At 37.8% G+C, this 21,112-nt stretch overlaps 1 protein-coding gene and 1 pseudogene across 1 annotated transcript; one reads left to right on the forward strand and one right to left on the reverse strand.

Annotated features, from left to right (window-relative positions):
• Positions 1–9,476: 9,476 nt before the first annotated feature.
• LOC113261915 (60 kDa heat shock protein, mitochondrial-like) lies at positions 9,477–13,847 on the reverse strand (annotated as a pseudogene).
• A 5,323-nt stretch (positions 13,848–19,170) lies between these two features.
• Positions 19,171–20,097, forward strand: LOC113261916 (olfactory receptor 2H1). Its single transcript, XM_026508227.1, has one exon. It carries the CDS (start codon positions 19,171–19,173, stop codon positions 20,095–20,097), a length of 927 nt encoding a protein of 308 aa, XP_026364012.1.
• The last annotated feature ends 1,015 nt before the right edge of the window (positions 20,098–21,112 follow it).

Here is a 21,112-nt window from a genome sequence, read left to right on the forward strand (position 1 = left end):
TATTGTGGCAGAGAGCAAAAAGCAGTGGGCTGGTTATCCACAATCTGCTCAAGTCTCTTCATTCCGTTCACTCAGGCTCAGAAAATTGGCAGTTTGGTGTGTGCACAGATTTAAGCCTATCGTGGCTCACAGTGAAAAGTTAAGAGGTGATCTACCTTCTGCGCACTCCTCTGACCCCATTGCTGATATCCCTACAGTGGCTGCCTAGCTGCCCCTTTGTCTCTGGAGCAGACAATATGCTCCTCCAAGTGCCCTCCAGGATGGGGTGCAATCTCTCCCTGAGCATCCCAGGACCCCTTCGCCACAGGTTATTGTAGAGTTAGCAAACCACTGCAGTCTTTCCCACTTTCTCCCTCTTCCTTTGCTTACTTTTCTCCACAAATGAGGCTTCCTCCCCTTTCTGGCCTTATGGCTTCCCAAACCCCCAGTTCAGGGCTCCAAACCTTGCTTCTGCCAAATTTACTCCTTCCAACTATGCATATCATTTCTGTAATCCTCCAATCCTCTTCCTAGTTGTCTAAAATAGTTGAAGATTGGTCTAGTTGTATTTGAAGGATGAGGCAATTTCAGAGTCCCCCTACTACTCTGCCATCTTGGAACTTCCCTCAAGATTTCATTCTTTTATATGACTGAGTAATATTCCATTATATGTATGTACCACATCTTTATCCATTCATCAGTCAATGGACATTTGGGCTCTTTCCATAATTTGGCTATTATTGATAATTTTTCTTCTCCTCCTCCTCCTCCTCCTCCTCCTCCTCCTTCTTCTTCTTCTTCTTCTTTCTTCTTCTTCTTCTTCTTCTTCTTCTTCTTCTTCTTCTTCTTCTTCTTCTTCTTCTTTCTTCTTTTCTTCTTCATCTTTGCTTTCCACTGAAAGTATCCCCTTTAACATATCTTGTAAGTCTTGTTTAGTGGTCATAAATTCCTTTAACTCTTGTTGTTTGTTTGTTTTTGTTTGTTTCTTTGTTTGTCTATTTGTCTGGGAAACTCTTTATCTATCTATCCTTCTGAATGATAAGTTTGCTGGACAGAGTATTCTTGAATGTAGATTTTGTCCCTTCAGCACTTTGAAGATATCATGACGCTTCCTTCTGGCCTGCAAAATTTTTTTGAAAAATCATCAGCCTTCTGAATTTTCCCTTGAATGTGACATTTTATTTTCTCTTGCTTCTTTAACAATTCTCTCTCTTTATCACTGATTTTTGCCATTTTTTACCATATGTCTGGGTGTGGTCCTTCTTGGGTTGATTTGTTTGAAGATCTCTGTGCCTCCTGGATCTGGATTTCTGTTTTCTTCCCCATATTTGGGAAGTTTTCAGCTATTACTTCTTCAAATATGTTTTCTCCTCCCTTTCCCTCTTTTCTCCTTCTAAGATCCCTATAATGTAAATGTTATTGTGCTTGATGTCGTTGGGTTTCCTTAATGTATTTTTTAAACATATTCTTTCTTTTGTCTCTCTCCTGGTCAGCTTGATTGCTTTTCATTACTCTGTCCCCCGGGTCACTGATCCGTTCTTCTGTTTCCTGTAGCCTACTATTTATTCTCTCTAATGTCTTTTTAATTTCACTTATTGAGTTCTTTATCTCTATTTTTTTTTTCTTTTTCAAGTTTTTAAATGAATTCCAGTTAGCTAACATACAGTGTAATATTAGTTTCAGGTGCACAATTTAGTGATTCATCACTTATATAAAACACCCAGTGCTCATCACAAAAAGTGCACTCCTTAATACCCATCACCTATCTAACCCATCCCCTTGCCCACCTCCCCTCCAGTAACCCTCAGTTTGTTCCCTCTAGTCTGTTTTCTGGTTTGTCTCTCTCTTCATTTCCCGCTATGTTCATCTGTTTTTTTTTTTTTTTTCAATTCCACATATGATTTTTTAATGTTTTTCACCTCTTTTTGTGGGTCTCACTGAGGTCCTCCCCTCTTTCCTCAAGTCCAGTGAGTGTCTTTATGACCATTACATTAAATTCTCTATCAGTTGTATTAGTTATCTCCATTCCATTTAGTGCTCTTGCTGTGATTTTATCCTGTTGTTTCCAGACAGACATATCTGTCTCATCATTTTGATTAGTTCTCTGCCTATATTTTTATGTGTTTGGAAAGTCTGTTACATCTCCTGCTCTTGAATGTATTGGCCTTATGAGGAAGAGGTCCTATGCTGCCCTGCAGTCCCATGTCTCCTCTTCACCAGAGCCTGGCACTTCAGTATTGTCTATGTGTGTATCCTGCACCCTCCTATTGTGGTTGAGCTACATTTGCCTTCAGTCAAGTTGTCTGCAATGGTTCTTTTTGGCTGTTGTGGGCAGGGTCTTATCCCTGTGTTGGTGGTGGGCTACTGTGGGGCTGCCTTGAACTTGAGTTGAGTCAGACAAGGTATTTGCCTTATCTGTGGTAGCACCAAACTGCAGAGCACTCCCACTGTGTTGTCCTATGAGAAGTTTTCATTGGTGGGCAGTTCTCACTGTCAGACCAGATGTTTGCCCACAGCTCACTGCTATAATGCAGTTGGGTTGGTATGTGTGGTTACAGGAGGTACTTTGGAGTAGTGTTGGCCCCAAGAGTGCTACTTGCACACTGCCATATTTATGCCTCAGCTTTGGATGGATCCGTGTGCAGAGCAGGTCCACAGAAGAACTAGGAGGTGGGGTGCACAGTTAGCAAGGTTCGTGCAGGTCCACTGTGGGAAGGAACCTGGATCCACTGAAAAAACTTCTTCTGTGGGCATGGAAAGGGCAAGTCTGCAGAAGAATGTGTGTGTGTGACACATGGTGCCAGCAAAATCAGTGTGGGTCTCTGCAGGAGGGAAGCTGAAACTTCCCAGGAAAAACTCTGCCCAGGTAGTCTGGGTTCGAGGTGCAGATCTGCAGAAGCACTAAGGGGCAGAGCACAGGATTATCAGGCTAGGAGGAGAGTGTTCTCACTATGCTGGTTCCCACAGGTGTATGTATATTTAGAATGGGGGTGGAGGGGTGGGAGAGGGAAATAGCTCTTGCCAACTCTTTTATTGTCAAAGTTTCCTAAAGATCCCTACCCCTTCAGCATACGCTTTGAGATTAGTAAACAAATATGCCATGGAGGAGTCCAAGACGGTGGAGGAGCAGGGGGCTTAAATATTGTCTGGTCCCAGGAATTCAGCTAGATAGCTATCAGACCATTCTGAACACCTACAAACTCAACTGGAGAATGAAGAAAAGAATAGCAGCAACTCTATGAACAGAAAAGCAACCACTTTCAGCAAGGAACCCAGTTTAAAACAGGAGATGGGGGAAGTTAAGATGGCAGAGGAGTAGGGGACCCTTTTTCAGCCCATCCCCTGAGTCAGGTTGAATAGGTACCGGACCAGCCTGAACATCCACGGAATCAGCAGGAGACACAGGAAGATATATCTGGATCTCTACAAATGAGCATCTCCAGCACTGAGTATTGAGGTATGAAGCAAGGAGCCGTGAAACTGCACACAGATATTGGAAGATAAGCGGAAGGGGGAGGGAGCTGCCACATTCGGGCACCGGGAAGCGGTAGCCACCTGCATGGGGGAGCAGGCAAACTCCAGGACCAGCACCCCTGAGAGAGCAGACTGAGACCATCAACTCAAATGGAACTCTGGAAGGCTCACTGGAACCAGACTGAGACCGGGAGCTCCGGGAGTGCACAGGGGCCAATGGCGGCTAGTGGCTGACAGCTAGTGATGAGCAGTGTTAGAAACACAAAGGACAGAGCTGCGCCAGCCCTGGAAGTGCGGGCTGGGATGCTGGGTGTGGGGTACACATCACCGGATGCTGCAGGGTTGAGCAGCACCAACAGAAACAGAATTAAAGTGGCCAGAATATCAGTGGAGAACAGTCCGCGATCCCTCTGTTCTGAGACAGAGGCTGAGATTCGGCGACTACTGCTTTGACTCTCAGAAGAGGCAGAGCAAACCTTAAGGGAAAGCCGCCAGAGAACAAAAGCCTGGAAAGACCGGCTCACAGTGTGCCCATCCCCATCCCCACTCCCAGGGGACATGGAGACTATACCCAAACAGGATTGCCTGAGTATGGGCGTGGCAGGCCCCTCCCCCATAAGGCAGGCTGAAAAATCAAGAAACCCACATCCCTAAGATCCCTATAGAACAAGGGTGCATGGGCTGGGTCCCGGTCAATAATTTGGGCTCTGGACAACCCCACAACCTCTCCTCATCAGAATGACGAAAAGGAGAAATTCCCCCCAGCAAAGAAGAGACAATGAGTCTGTGGCCTCTGCCACAGAACTAATGGATATGGGTATAACCAAATTATCAGGAATGGAATTCAGAGTAACAATGGTCAAGATTATGTGTAGACTTGAAAGAGTATTAACAAAAATGTTAATGAGAATATAAAATCTCTAAGGGTGGAAATGAGGGCCAATCTGGCAGAAATTAAAAATTCTATGAGCCAAATGCAGTCAAAACTAGATGCTCTGACGGCCAGGGTGAATGAGGCAGAAGAACGTATCAGCAAATTGGAGGATGGGTGAGTAGAAGAGAAAACTAAAATAGAATCTGGATTTAAAAAAATCCACGACCATGGATGTAGGTTACAGGAGATTATTGACTCAATGAAACATTCCAATGTCAGAATTATTGGCATCCCCAAGGGGCTGGAGAAAAACAGAGGTCTAGAGGAGATATTTGAACAAATTGTAGCTGAAAACTTCCCTAATCTAGCAAGGGAAACAAACATCTGTGTCCAGGAGGCAGAGAGGACTCCTCCCAAGCTCAACCATGACAAAACTACACAACGTCACGTCATAGTGCATTTCGCAAATATTAGATCAAAGGATACAGTATGGAAAGTGGCCAAGGCAAAGAAATTTCTCACGTACCAAGGCAAAGGTATCAGAATTATGTCAGACCTGTCTACACAGACATGGAATGAGAGAAAGGGTTGGGGCATTTTAAAGCTCTTTCAGAGAAAAACATGCAGCCAAGGATCCTTTATTCAGCAAGGCTGTCATTCAGAATTGGTGGAGAAATAAAGACATTTCAGAATCGACAGTCACTAGCCAATTTCGTAACCACAAAACGAGCCCTACAGGAGGTATTAAGGGAGGTTCATTAAAGGTAGAAATGCCCCAAGAGTGATACAGAACAGAAAGACACAATCGATAGAAACAAAGCCTTTACTGGCAACATGACATCATTAAAATCATATCTCTCAATACTCAGTCTCAAAGTAAATGGCCTGAATGCTCCCATAAAGTGCCACAGGGTTGCAGATTGGATAAAAAGAAATGACCCATCCATTGGCTGTCTACAAGAGACTCATTTTGAACCCAAAGATACATCCAGACTGAAAGTAAAGGGATGGAATACCATCATTCACAAAAATGGACCTCAAAAGAAAGCTGCAGTAGCAATTCTCATATCAGACAGATTGGATTTTAAACTAAAGACTATAGTTAGAGACACAGAAGGGCACTATATTATTCTTAAAATATGTATCCAACAAGTGGAGATGACACTTGTAAATATATATGCCCCCAACAGGGGAGCAGCAAGATACACAAGCCAACGCTTAACCAGAATAAAGACACATATAGATAAAAATACGTTAATAGCAGGGAACCTCAACACTCCACTACCAGAAATAGAGAGAACACCCATGCAAAAAACGGACAAAGACAAGGGCTTTGAATGCCATGCTCGACGAGTTGGACCTCATAGAATAATATAGAACACTACATCCCAGAACCAAAGAATACTCATTCTATTCTAATGCCCATGGAACATTCTCAAGAATAGACCATGTTCTGGCTCACAATACAGGTCTCAACCAATACCAAAAGACTGAAATTATTCCCTGCATATTCTCAAACCACAATGCTTTGAAATTGGAACTCAACCACAGAGAAAAATTTTGAAGAAACTCAAACACTTGGAGACTAAGAACCATCCTGCTCAGGAATGATTTGATAAACCAGGAAATCAAAAATCAATTTAAATAATTTATGGACACCAAAGAGAATCAAAACACAATGGTACAAAACCTATGGGATACTGCAAAGGCAGGCCTAAGGGGGAAATACAAGCCATCCAAACCCCACTCAAAAGAATAGAAAAATCTAAAATGCAGTTTTTATATTCTCACCTCAAGAAGCTGGAACAGCAACAGAGGGACAGGCCTAACCCACTCACAAGGAAGCAGTTGAACAAGATTAGAGCAGAAATCAATGAATTAGAAACCAGGAACACAGTAAAGCAGATCAACAGAGCTAGAAGCTGGTTCTTTGAAAGAATTAATAAAATTGACAGACCACTGGCAAGACTTATCCAAAAGACTAGGGAAATGACCCAAATTAATAAAATTATGAATGAAAGGGGAGAAGTTGCAACCAAGACCAAAGAAATTGGAAGGATTATTAGAAACTTTCATCAACAGCTTTATGCCAATAAATTAAGCAATCTGGAAGAGATGGAGGCATTCCTGGAAACCTATAAACTACCAAGACTGAAACAGGAAGAAATTGATTTTTTAAACAGGCCAATTAATTATGAAGAGATTGAGTCAGTGATAAACAACCTTCCAAAAAACAAAACTCCAGGCCCAGACGGTTTTCCTGTGGAATTCTACCAAACATTGAAAGAAGAAATAATACCTATTCTCCTAAAGCTAGTTCAAAAGATAGAAACAGAAGGAAAGCAACCAAACTCATTCTATGAGGCCAATATGACCTTGATCCCCAAACCAGGCAAAGACCCCATCAAAAAGGAGAATTACAGACCGATTTCCCTAATGAATATGGAGGCCAAAATCCTCAACAAGATCCTGCCTAATAGTTCCAACAGTACATTAAAAGGATTATCCATCATGACCAAGTGGGATTCATACCTGGGATTTAAGGGTGGTTCAACATTCACAAACCAATCGGTGTCTTAGATTTTATTCAGAAAGTAGAATTCAAAAATCATATGATTCTCTCAATAGATGCAGAAAAAGCATTTGACAAAATACAGCATCCTTTCCTGATTAAAACCCTTCAGAGTGTAGGGATAGAGGGTACATTCCTAAATCTCAAAAAAAAAACATCTATGAAAAGCCTACAGAAAATATCATTCTCAATGGGGAAAAGCTGGAAGCCTTTCCCTTAAGATCAGGAACACGACAAGGATGCCACTTGCCATTATTATTCATCATAGTACTAGAAGTCCTTGCAACAGCAATCAGACAACAAAAAGGGATCAAAGGTATCCAAATTGGCAAAGAAGAAGTCAAAATGTCTCTCTTCGCAGATGACATGATACTGTATATGGAAAACCCAAAAGAATCCACTCCCAAAATATTAGAAGTTAGAGAGCAATTCAGTAATTTAGCGGGATACAAAATCAATGCTCAGAAATCAGTTGCATTTCTGTACACGAATAATGAGACTGAAGAAAGAGAAATGAGGGAATCCATCCCATTTACAATAGCACCAAAAACCATACATTACCTTGGAATTAACTTAACCAGAGACGTAAAGGACCTATATTCTAGAAACTATAAATCACTCTTGAAAGACACTGGGAAAGACACAAAAAGATGGAAAAATATTCCATGCTCATGGATCAGAAGAATTAACATAGTTAAAATGTCCACGCTACCCAGAGCAATCTACACTTTCAGTGCTCTCCGGATCAAAATACCAATGACATTTTTCAAAGAACTGGAACAAATAGCCCTTAAATTTCTATGGAAACAGAAAAGGCCCTGAATTGCCAAGGAACTGTTGAAAAGGAAAAACAAAGCTGGGGGCATCACAATGTCAGATTTCGAGCTGTACTACAAAGCTGTGATCACAAAGACAGCATGGTACTGGCACAAAAACAGACACATAGAGCAATGGAACAGAATAGAGAACCCAGAAATGGACCCTCGGCTCTTTGGGCAACTAATCTTTGATAAAGCAGGAAAAAACATCCGGTGGAAAAAAGACAGTCTCTTCAATAAATGGTGCTAGGAAAATTGGACAGCTACATGCAAAAGAATGAAACTTGACCACTCTCTCACACCATACACAAAGATCAACTCCAAGTGAATGAAAGACCTCGGTGTGAGACAGAAATCCATCAAAATCCTAGAGGAGAACATAGGCAGCAACCTCTACGACATCGGCCAAAGCAACCTTTTTCATGACACATCTCCAAAGGCAAGAGAAACAAAAGATAAAATGAACTTGTGGGACTACATCAAGATAAAAAGCTTCTGCACAGCCAAGGAAACAGTCAAAAAAACTAAGAGGCAGCCCACGGAATGGGAGAATATATTTGCAAATGATGCTACAGATAAAAGACTGGTATCCAAGATCCACAAAGAACTTCTCAAACTCAATATGAGAGAAACAAAAAAAAAAAAATCATAAAATGGGCGGAAGATATGAACAGACCCTTTTCCAATGATGACATACAAATGGCTAACAGACACATGAAACAATGTTCAAAATCATTAGCCATCAGGAGGAGATAATGCTAAATGAAATAAGTAAAGCAGAGAAAGACAATTATCATATGATTTCTCTCATCTATGGAACATAAGAACTAGGAAGATTGGTAGGGGAAGAAAGGGATAAAGAAAGGGGGGGTAATCAGAAGGGGGAATGAAACATGAGAGACTATGGACTCTGAGAAACAAACTGAGGGCTTCAGAGGGGAGAGGGATGGGGGAATGGGATAGACTGGTGATGGGTAGTAAGGAGGGCACGTATTGCATGGTGCACTGGTTGTTATACGCAACTAATGAATCATCGAACTTTACATCAGAAACCAGAGATGTACTGAATGGTTACTAACATAATATAATAAAAAAACATTGAAATAAAAAAAAGAAAAGAAAAAAATATATATCTCTTCCATATATCCCAGATGTTTTTCATATGATGTTTCTATGTTGTATTTCTGTGGGACGTTTTGTTTTGCTTTCTCTTTAATTACAGGGACTCCATTTCCTCCTGCCCTCCTGGCTCTTCCCGTTCTGAACCCACTGTTTTTTTTTAAATTTAAACAATTTTTTTTTATTACACAAAGGTTGTCACTTGATTGTATATTTCTCTACTTTTTACACAATTATTCTGATCTGCCACAGAATGGCTGCTTTTAAACTATTCATCTGGTGATGGCAAGCACTAAAATCTTGATTTTAACAGAGTAGTGGTAAAAATGCCTGAGTGATTTAAGTCATAAATAGTACATTGGTACATAGCTCTTGCACTTGGTTATCAAGAATGTACAAATGTCTCCTTATTCAAAAATACAAAATTAATTATCTGTAGACATGGACAACGAAAACAGCAAACCATTATATGTTGTCAATTGAAACCAGTAACTGTTGGTTATAGTAACTTTCTCAAACATCAGCCAGCCTTTTCTTCATTTACTTCCTTCAACTGACTTCTCTGAAGTTATTGTTGAGGAGCACTGCCTTGAGCTTCCTCTCACAGTTCATTAAAAATAGTAATGCACTATTCTAGAAATTAGAACATGCCACCTCCCATTCCACCAATTCCACCCATTCCAGGATCCTTCTCTTCTTTAGGAATTTTGGTGACTACAACTTCTGTTTTAGTTAACACCACTCCAGTAGCGTCCAATAAAGGAGTTCTTACAACCTTAGTTGGAGCAATGATTCCTTTTCTCACCATATTGACAAAATTGCCAAGCATAGCGTCATAACCAACTTCTGAGGAACTCTGCACAATTTTCTCAACTATCAATGATTTTTCAACACCTGCATTTTTAGTAATGGTCATTGCAGGAATTTTGAGTATTCTCCTAATAATTTTTGTACTCATTTTATGATCTTCATTAGCTGGAGTTATGAATCCAAGGCTAAAATGTACCAAAATAGGGCACAACTCCCTCCCAGAACAGTGCCTTCTTCAACAGCAGCTCATGTACCATGAAGGGTATCCATCACTCTTTCTTTTCATTCACTTCAACATCATTTGACCCAACTTTCAGCACATCTACCCCATCTGGGAATTTTGCCAGATGTTCATTCAGCTTTCCCTTTTCATATTCACTAGTTGTGATAACTAATTGTTCTATGATTTTTTAAATACATTTTTTAATTTGAGACATGTCATCTTTTCCTTTTAAGAGCATGGCATTATTTTTGGTCACAATGACATTTCCAACTTTTTCTAAGTTGTGAGACTGAACATCTTTGAGATTTAGAGTCAATCTTTCTTCTCCAAACACTGCACCACCAGTAGCAATAGCCATGTCTTTAAGCTGGTTCTTTCTATTGTCACCAAAACCTGGAGTTTTGACTGCTACCAAAAACCAACTTTTAGCCTATTCAAAATGAGTGTACTCAGAGCTTCTCCATCAACATCTTCAGGAATTATGACCAAGGGCTTACAGTGAGCATAGGCAAATCAAGAGCAGTTACAATGGACTGGACACTAGAAGTTTTCTTTTCACTCAACAGTACAAAGGCATCTTGGAATTCACATTTCTGACTTTAATGTATTAATAAAGTATTGAGAAATGTAACCTCAATCAAACTTCATGCCTTCAATAATTTCTAATTAATTTAGTGCTTTTCCATCCTTTAATGTGATGACACCCTTTCTTCCAACCTTTTTCAATGCATCAAAAATGATGCTGCCAATTTCTTTGTCTCCATTTGCAGAAATTGTAGCAACCAAAGCAAATTCTTTGGGGGTTGTCACAGGTTAAGACTTCTTCTTAAGCTCAGCAATTATAACATCAACAGCTAACATCACACCTCTCCTGATTTCCAAAGGATTAGCATCTTTGCTAATCTTCTCAAAGCCTTCCTTGGCAATAGAGTATGCCAGGGCAGTAGCAGGAGTGGTGCCATCCCCAGCCTCTTCATTTCTGTTATTGGCAACATCTTGAACAAGTTGAGTGCCAATATTTTTATATTCATCTTTTAAGTCAATTGATTTTGCAACAGTCACACCATCTTTAAAGAGCACACTTACTGTGATAAGCACCGGGTATTGTAAGTAAGTGTTGCATCACTATATTGTACACCTGAAACTAATATTAAACTGTAGTTAATTAACTGGAATTTTAAATAAATAAATAAATAAATAAATAAATAAATAAATAAATAAGTTCTTGTTGGTAAGCAATGCTGAGTATAAGAGCTTGCAAAATTGGGCCCCTCTGGTTTTCTTTTTTTTTTATAATTATTTTTTATTATATTATGTTAGTCACCATACAGTACATCCCCCGTTTCCGATGTAAGGCTCGATGATTCATTAGTTGTGTATAACACCCAGTGCACCATGCAATACGTGCCCTCCTTACTACCCATCACCAGCCTATCCCATTCCCCCAGCTCCCTCCCCTCTGAGGCCCTCAGTTTGTTTCTCAGAGTCCATAGTCTCTCATGTTTCATTCCCCCTTCTGATTACCCCCCCTTTCTTTATCCCTTTCTTCCCCTACTGATCATTCTAGTTCTTATGTTCCATAGATGAGAGAAATCATATGATAATTGTCTTTCTCTGCTTGACTTATTTCACTTAGCATTATCTCCTCCAGTGCCATCCATGTTGTAGCAAATGTTGAGAACTCATTCTTTCTGATAGCTGACTAATATTCCATTGTACATATGGACCAAAACTTCTTAATCCAGTCATCTGTTGAAGGGCATCTCGGCTCCTTCCATGATTTAGTTATTGTGGACATTGCTGCTATGAACATTGGGGTGCATATGGCTCTTCTCTTTACTACATCTGTATCTTTGGGGTAAACACCCAGTAGTGCAATGGATGGATCATAGGGTAGCTCAATTTTTAACTTTTTAAGGGACCTCCACACTGTTTTCCAGAGTGGCGGTACCAACTTGCATTCCCACCAACAATGTAGGAGGGATCCCCTTTCTCCACATCCTCTCCAACAATTGTTGTTTCTTGCCTTGTCTATTTTTGCCATTCTAACTGGCGTAAGGTGGTATCTCAGTGTGGTTTTGATTTGAATTTCCTTGATGGCTAACGATTTTGAACATTTTTTCATGTGTCTGTTAGCCATTTGTATGTCTTTTTTGGAAAAGTGTCTGTTCATGTCTTCTGCCCATTTTATGATTTGTTTATTTGTTTCTCGTGTATTGAGTTTGAGAAGTTCTTTGTAGATCTTGGATACCAGTCCTTTATCTGTAGTGTCATTTGCAAATATCTTCTCCCATTCCGTGGGCTGCCTCTTAGTTTTTCTGACTGTTTCCTTGGCTGTGCAGAAACTTTTAATCTTGATGAAGTCCCATAAATTCATTTTATCTTTTGTTTCTCTTGCCTTTGGGGATGTATCATGAAAAAGGTTGCTTTGGCCGATGTCGTAGAGGTTGCTGCCTATGTTCTCCTCTAGAATTTTGATGGATTCCTGTCTCACATTGAGGTCTTTCATCCATTTGGAGTTTATTTTTGTGTATGGTATGAAATAGTGGTCAAGTTTCATTCTTTTGCATGTAGCTGTCCAATTTTCCCAGCACCATTTATTGAAGAGACTGTCTTTTTCCCACCGGATGTTTTTTCCTGCTTTATCAAATATTAGTTGCCCAAAGAGCTGACGGTCCATTTCTGGGCTCTCTATTCTGTTCCATTGGTCTATGTGTCTGTTTTTGTGCCAGTACCATGCTGTCCTGTGATCACAGCTTTGTAGTACAGCTCAAAATCCGGCATTGTGATGCCCCCAGCTTTGTTTTTCCTTTTCAACAGTTCCTTGGAGATTCGGGGCCTTTTCTGGTTCCATACAAATTTAAGGACTATTTGTTCCAGTTCTTTGAAAAATGTCATCGGTATTTTGATCGGGATAGCATTGAAAGTGTAGATTGCTCTGGGTAGCATGGACATTTTAACTATGTTAATTCTTCCGATCCATGAGCATGGACTATCTTTCCATCTTTTTATGTCTTCCTCAATGTCTTTCAAGAGTGATTTATAGTTTCTAGAATATAGGTCCTTTACGTCTCTGGTTAAGTTAATTCCAAGGTAACGTATGGTTTTTGGTGCTATTGTAAATGGGATGGATTCCCTAAGGGCTTGCAAAATTGGGCCCCTCTGGTTTTCAAAGCCAAATTCTATGGATTTGACTTTTCAGTGCAGTTCCTTTGTGCCTGGGGTACTTGGAGCGGGGGGTCTATTCCTCTCCATTTTCCATGCCTATGACATCCTTTTCTCCCACGGACAGTCCAGTGGGTTCTTTGGCTTCTGAACACATCTCCATCTTCTCTGGCCTCTTTTCTACATTTAGCTGTGAAGAATCTGTTCTTTCAGTCTTTGGGTAGTTTTCTGGGTTGTTTATACTGATGTGGGTGTTATCTAGTATCCATGGGACAAGGTGAGCATAGGACCCTCCTACTCTGTCATCTTCCCCAGAAGTCCCCCTCTGAGATTCTTATGTGCTGCTCTTCTAGACTCTTTCTGCCTGTGAGTCATAGAGACTCTCATTGTACTCTAAATAGGATGAGAGAGAAGTGAGATATTTTATTGGTGTACCACACATCTAGGAAGACCGGATGCTTATTCACACATACTGTTCATTTACACCTCCAATAAATCACAGGTTGTGGAAGATCTTTATGGTCCTAAGCTATGCTGACTTGGGGGACTGATGATATGGGTAAACTCTAGCTATTCTTTTTACCTCCTCCAAAGTGTCCAATTTGTTTGTTTGTTTGTTTGTTTGTTTGTTTCAACAGCATGCTGCAATTTCTCCCCTGAAAGCCTGGACTTTCACAAAAACTGTCTTGTCCGCAGGTGGCTGCCCAAGTCCAGGGGTTCCCACACTCCAGTGGAGAAAAGCTCATTCAGTTTACTGGCCATTACAGGATCCATAGATGGCTTTGAGGTCTGTTTGCATATTACCTTACCCATTGTTGGGTAACACTCCTCCCAGATCATTTAAGATATAGTGTTTCCTCAAAGGCAGTTTTGCCTGTGGATGGATGCCAAAATTTTGTCGTTGATGGGGAAAATGGAGAAATGTTTTATGCCGCTATCATGCTAATACCACTCTTGCAATCGCTATTCCTTCTTGTCATACATAACATACTCTCTTATTTTTACTTTTGATATATGATGTTGTCTAATTTGAAACATTTTGTATTTTAATATGTTTCTATTCTTAAATATTAATGTATTTTATTCAGAAATTGGATTTGAAGTATATTTAAAGACTTTCAGATCTTTTATACATGTTACACATTTCCTAGGACAATTAATAAACTATTAAACAGACCTATATATACTTATATTACCTATCATTGCATGTCTGAAATAAAACTTGGTTCTTTTTCTTCCATTTTGAAGTGTCAAAGCTTCATTTTTATAAATTTTTTTCTCTTGTGTAAACATTTATTTGAATTTTTCAACCTCCATGGACTATTTTTAGCTAACTAATAGCATGCACAAACAATTTAAGACTGAAAAAGTATATTGCTTTTATTCTTTCTGATTTACTTTCATCCCTACTATGTCTCCAGTGACTAGCACATGGATGGTCACAGAACAGCCACAAAACATTTGTGGAGTCAATAAGTAAACCAATGACCTCTTAAACCTTCAACAAATATAATAAATAAGTGACTTGCTTAATTATGTTAATGGATAATCAGTTAAACATTTAACTGAAAAGAGTTAAAGTGGTAGATCAGTTTGTTCACTGAAAACAAGGAAAAGTTTTGTTATCATTCTTTAGGTTTTTGGAACATTTTGGACTAGAAGCTAATTACCTGTAAAAATAGAACCTCCAGGGACCTCCAAGAAACCCTGTTCCATCTGTATTTCTTTTGCTCTCTCCTTCAATTGAAATAAAACCGTTCACACCTTTTTTGGCATCTCTTAGTAACTTCACAATGTTATATACTTAACTGGAGAGTTACTTGGAGTGGGGAAGTCTGAGAAAAACTCAATGAATGGATGGTATGTAGATGGCTCCTGGGCAAGCTTATATTTTTCCCATTCAGCCACTGACCTGTTTTCCTACACAAGTAAGCTACTTATATTTTGAGGTGGAATGGTTAGAAAATGAAGAAAAAATGAAACATGCTCAGATCTGTGGTACTTAGTTGAACAAGCTATATTTGAAGATGCACAAATTGTTATTGTGCTCTATTTAGCCTCAAAGATCCTGTGTTGTAAATTCATGTATACTATTTATGATAAAATCACATACACACACACACACACACACACACAAACTTAATAATGTTTTTGACTGTTTTGTTGCAGAAATTCTACTGCACACTCTTTCATTTTTTCATATCACATCAGTGTATTTTTAAAGCCTTCATGTTAAAAGGTATAAAAAGTTAAGAACTGGATTAATTTGTTAAATATTATTTTACAAAATACCTTAGAGTTAAATGTTTTCACCACTGCAGAATTTTTGTGTTAATATGAAACAGGGACAGCCTTAAGGAAGCTACAGCTTACTTAGAACTAAAATAAACATATTTATTTATTAAACCTACTAGGGACAACAGTGAAAGTGCTATAATCTGATAAAAACAGGAGAGACTGAGGAAATATAGAAAAAAAGAGAGAACGAGAGAGAAATATATGTGTTCTGATCAACATTTGGGTAACTTTGGGCCAAAACCATGAAAATGAAATGTGTTTCTTACCCAAAACTGAATCTTCAATTACTCTGTTACCATCAGAGTTTATAGAAAGCATAGGTAGCAAAATTACCATTGTGATTCAGTGAGGAGATAATACTTCTGTAAACTCTGAAAACGTAATAACAAATTAGTAATAGTTTTTACTGTTTTTACATTTACAAAATGAAATTGATTAAAGGTTAGGTATAGAAAATGAAAAACTAAAATAAGTAGGCAAATGTATATGTAAAGATTTACCTAAAGTATGAACAAAGGCAATGAAGAAAGTGCCATGGAAAATAAATTAGAATTTCAAAAAGAAAAAAAAAACTTTAGAAGAAACAAATGTCATAAACCATACTAAAATTTTTTTTAATTAGGGAATTTATGTGGTTTTATGACATATCAAAAATTAAAGGTCAGTAATATATAAATCTCTTGCATGTTTAGCAGAAAAATAAAAACATACTTTTAAAAAAGTTTTGAAAATGGCACAAACATTTTGATAAAGAAAAAATTACAGAAAGAAATAAATAGTAATAAAAATGAAAATTAGGGGCGCCTGGGTGGCTCAGTCATTAAGCGTCTGCCTTTGGTTCAGGGCGTGATCCTGGAGTCCTGGGATCGAGCCCCCACATCAGGCTCCTCCATTGGGAACCTGCTTCTTCCTCTCCCACTCCCCCTGCTTGTGTTACTTCTCTCACTGGCTGTCTCTATCTCTATCAAATAAATAAATAAATAAAATCTTTTTAAAAAATGAAAATTTTATTGAAATTAGATCCCCACTTTTTTTCTTACTGAATTATAGACCAGAAAAATGGATGCTGTTGTGATGAAAATTATAAGACCAGAAATGCTGACTGATATGTAAGGGTAGCTCTTTCATAGGTGCAGCTACAATATATAACTCTGAAATAAATAGTACTTTCTTAACAAAAATAATAATCATATAGAATCTGGGGATTTTTTTTACATAGATATTTTTTTCAGCACTGTTTTAGGTTAGTAAAATTTTCAAAGAATATTACATTTAAAATAATATAAAATTGTAATGGGAATTATTTTAGTAAGGTAAAACAACAAGGATCTTTAAATTATGTTCATAAGAATTATATTTTCAAGTATTTAAAGAAATGAGAATATGTATACAATGATAAGATTTAAGGAAATGTAGAACTATATATAGCATAATTCTATTACATATCTGATATATTTTATGTATCTATATCTATCTGTATGCATTATTTATTAAGATATATATTGAAAAGAATAAATGAAACTTTTACAGTAAATATCATATTTAATGTTGGGATTGGATACACCTCTATTTTTCTTTTGTTCCATACGTGTTAAATTATCTATGGTGTTCATACTACAATTATAAGGTGAAAATGATACTTCAAAATAATTCAAATTAAATTTAACAGAAAAGCACATAACACCATTGACTTGAATTTGTTTTTTCTTTCCATAATGAAAAACTGAACTCATGATGTAATTTCAAAACAAAAGCCAGATGAACAACGTGAACATTCTTCTCCAAATGTCAGTTTAATATAGTATTGCATTCTGAACCAGGTGAAGGTAAGCCCATGAAAAAAATTCTTAACACTAAGAAAACTATAGTAGAAACACTAATAGAACAGAATGGACTTTGTGTGGTAAAATCAGAATGTCCCACAGTGAAAAAAAGAAATAGATTAGTTTAGTTCATGATCATAGAATAGAAAAGCTGGATTTGGCTCAAATATCTGGCCAAACCACATGCAGACAGCTCTGCATTTCCCAGGCAGCTGAACTTCTTGGAGCTTGCATATTTCCTCAGCATCAGAATTTTTGCTTTTCTTTTTCTCCCTGTGTAGAACAATCTTCCTCTGCTTCTTACATCCTCCATTGTTATCCTCAACTACAATACACTATTTCTTTTTCATTTTTTTGAACACATCATTGAAACAATTAAAACCTCATGATTTACTTGCTTATTTATTCACTTGTTGTCTCTGTCTCCCACAGGTCTTGCAGCATTATACAAACATGGACTAAATTTGTCTTGTTCAAATTATATTCCACATCATAGCACAGTGCCTGCATGGCACTAAATAAATAACTATGAGGTTGCTTCTGAATAGAAGCAGACCCCTGTAATGTTCTCCATATTTCTGCATTGTTTAGCTACTTACAAAATATAATTTTCACAATCTAGTAACTCAGTTTCCTTCACTTGACAGCATTTTTTTTTTTTTTGCACTCGTGCATCTCACATTTTTGTATCCTCTGAACAATTTCACAGTTGCTGGGAGACAGAAAATTAATATCCAGGACAATGTTTCCAAAATCCAATCCTACTTTAGTATTTCAGAGATAACACTTCTGCACTCTCTTTGCCTTCTGCATATGAAGTAAAGATTTAAAATAATCATATAGGGGAGCCTGGGTGGCTCAGTTGTTAAGCATCTACCTTTGGCTTGGGGTGTGATCCCAGGGTCCTGGGATCAAGCCCCACATCAGGCTCCTCTGCTGAGAGCCTGCTTCTTCCTCTCCCACTACCCCTGCTTCTATTCCCTCTCTCACTGGCTATATCTCTCTCTCTGTCAAATAAATAAATAAAATCTTTAAAAAATTAAATAAAATAATCATATATTTCATAATTTTATTACAATTTATTTCTATTTTACAATTATTTTTTCTGATTGAAATGTATTTAGTCTGATTGATAATCAAATAGAACAATAATGACTTGTGAGGCAAAAATTATTCAGTATATGTAATGTTTTGTTTTCACTACTTTAATCATGTTTAGCAGTTTGTGCTTAAAAGTAGAAGGCAATAATATACTGTCATTTCAATAATTCTGTGAGAATTATAATTAATAATTATAGCCATTATTATAGCCATTTCTTAGATAACAATATTGACTGAAGATTTTTATGTTGTTTACCTAAAGAAATTTTAATTACTTAACATAAATCTTTATTTAACACCATGTGTTCAACATAAATTTTCCTCCTGTAAAACCTTAATTTTTCTTATGCTAAGGTGGTTCTTCAGACACTCAGAGAATAAAGGTTAAGGTCTTATTGTTTAGAGTCTACATTAATAACAGAAAGATCTTGTTTCTGGGATAATCTCCATTTCTGGTGTTTCTATAAATATGATTGAACAATGCAAAGAACACCACAATACATAAGGGCTATACATATTTGAAAAATAAAATTTTGTTTTCAACATTTCATCCAAAATATTTTAGAGAGCTAATACATGTATAGCTGAAAGAACAATCTAGAAGAAACATTCACATAATCTAAAGCAATTGTGTCAGGGTGTCTATGGAGAATGTGATTTCAGACTCAGAGATAAATTTCCAGAGTAATATCTTATGAATGCATCTTTTGTATAAAAAGAACAGCTGTATGGAGAAGAAGTTGTATCTTGCTGGTCTAGTATAAGAGGAAATACATGTATGACTCCTGTCCTAAGATCCCCTGGAAAACTAATAATGCTTGCCTTCTCTAAAAAATGACAGATAACCTTCAAAAATCAATTAATGAAATTTTTGTTAAAATCATATTCAAATTCCAATGCCAAAAGTACTAATGATGACCAACGAGAGTTTCCCAATGGGCTTTATTCTTCTTGGCTTCTCTGAATGGCCCCATCTAGAAATGGTTCTTTTCTGGATTGTGATCATCTTGTACACCATGATCATCCTCTCCAACTCAACCATTATCTTGCTTTCTTGTGTGGACCCTCGTCTCTACACTCCCATGTACTTCTTTCTTAGCAATCTTTCCTTCTTGGATCTCTGCTTTACCACAACCACTGTGCCTCATATGTTGTCCAATTTGTGGGGACCAGGCAAGATCATCACCTACACAGGCTGTGTCATCCAGCTCTGTATGTTGCTCTGTCTTGGTGCCACAGAATGTGTCATGCTGGTGGTGATGGCTTTTGACCGCTATGTTGCTATCTGCCAGCCCCTGCACTATACCATTATCATGCATCATCAGTTCTGTTGGAAGCTGGTGCTCATAGCCTGGCTGTCTGGCCTGATAGAATCTGTTACCCAAATTCCTGTCACACTTCAGCTTCCCTTCTGCACCCACCACCACCTAGATGACTTTCTGTGTGAGGTTCCAGCCCTCATACGATTGACATGCGGAGACACCTTTGCCAGTGAGTGGCAGATGACAGTCTCTGCTGTTCTTTTCACCATCGTGCCCCTGGGATTGATCCTGACTTCTTATGGATACATAGCTCAAGCTTTAGGTGAAATCCAATCCAAGGATGGAAGGCAGAAAGCCATTACCACCTGCTCCTCCCACCTCATGGTGGTTTTCATGTTTTATGGAACAGTAGCACCAGTGTATACATATCCTAAGAACCACTTTGCTGCAAAATATAGCAAATTCTTTACCTTCTTCTACACTGTGGTCACACCACTGTTAAACCCTCTCATCTATTCCCTAAGGAACAAAGATGTAAAGGATGCCCTGTTACAGCTGCTGAAAAGAGGATCACCATAAGAAAAAAGTAGAAATGGATCTTTGAACCAGAAAGGAAGTTGAAAATAATGACATTCACACATTATCCATAAGAGAGTCTTTGAATCATCATTCTAAAAATGTGGTTTTGTTTCAAAGGCAGTAATTCATTACTTAACATTTATCTTTATGATTTTACATGTCATTTTGTTAAAACAATTTATCTGTATAAATGCAATGCCAGTTTTTGCACCTAATAAGTGGTAGATATTTATTTTCCAATTGAGGAATACTGTTGCAGAGTTAACTTCTCAAGAACATACATTAATATTTATAAAGCAATGTAAGCACCATGAGCTCAACAGTTTTGATTCAGAAAACCAATAAATTATAAATTATCTGTTATTTGTGTTTTCTTTATTTTTTTTTAAAGGAACTCTATAGGGGAGCCTGATGGCTCAGTCAGTTAAGTGTCTGACTCTTGGTTTTGGGTCAGGTCATAATCTCATGGATCCTGAGGTAGAACCTTGGTTCAGTTTCCCTGCTCAGCAGGGAGTCTGCTTGGAGATTCTGTCACTCTGCACATCCCCCCACTTATTCTCTCTCTCTCAGATAAATAAATCTTGAAGAAAAAAAAGGAACTGTATATTGTGGAATTTTTAATGCAAGCCTAAAGAAAGGGGAAATTTTCCTGAAGTTTCCCTAGACCTTCACGCATATATAGTCTTTTTTTTCTAATTTGACTATGAGAATAAAAATTTGAGCATAAAGAAGAAATGCTACCTACATATACTATGTTATACTGTTATTTTATTTAAAATTTTAGAGTACTCATATCATGAGTCATATATATCTCTAAAATAAATCCAAACTTAATTTAACCTCCATTTTATTACAAATAAGATAAATATTTAGCCAAATCTACCATTCTAAGTACATCAATTAAAGAACAATTTAAAATAATATAAGTATTAAAAAACGATGTCCTTCATCTATTTTCTGTGTTTTCTTATTTGTCATAAAATTAAACAATCACAACTCTGCCTAATCCAAGTGA

The sequence above is a fragment of the Ursus arctos genome, unplaced genomic scaffold, assembly GCF_023065955.2.
Source record: "Ursus arctos isolate Adak ecotype North America unplaced genomic scaffold, UrsArc2.0 scaffold_5, whole genome shotgun sequence".
In the NCBI taxonomy this organism is placed as follows: domain Eukaryota; kingdom Metazoa; phylum Chordata; class Mammalia; order Carnivora; family Ursidae; genus Ursus; species Ursus arctos.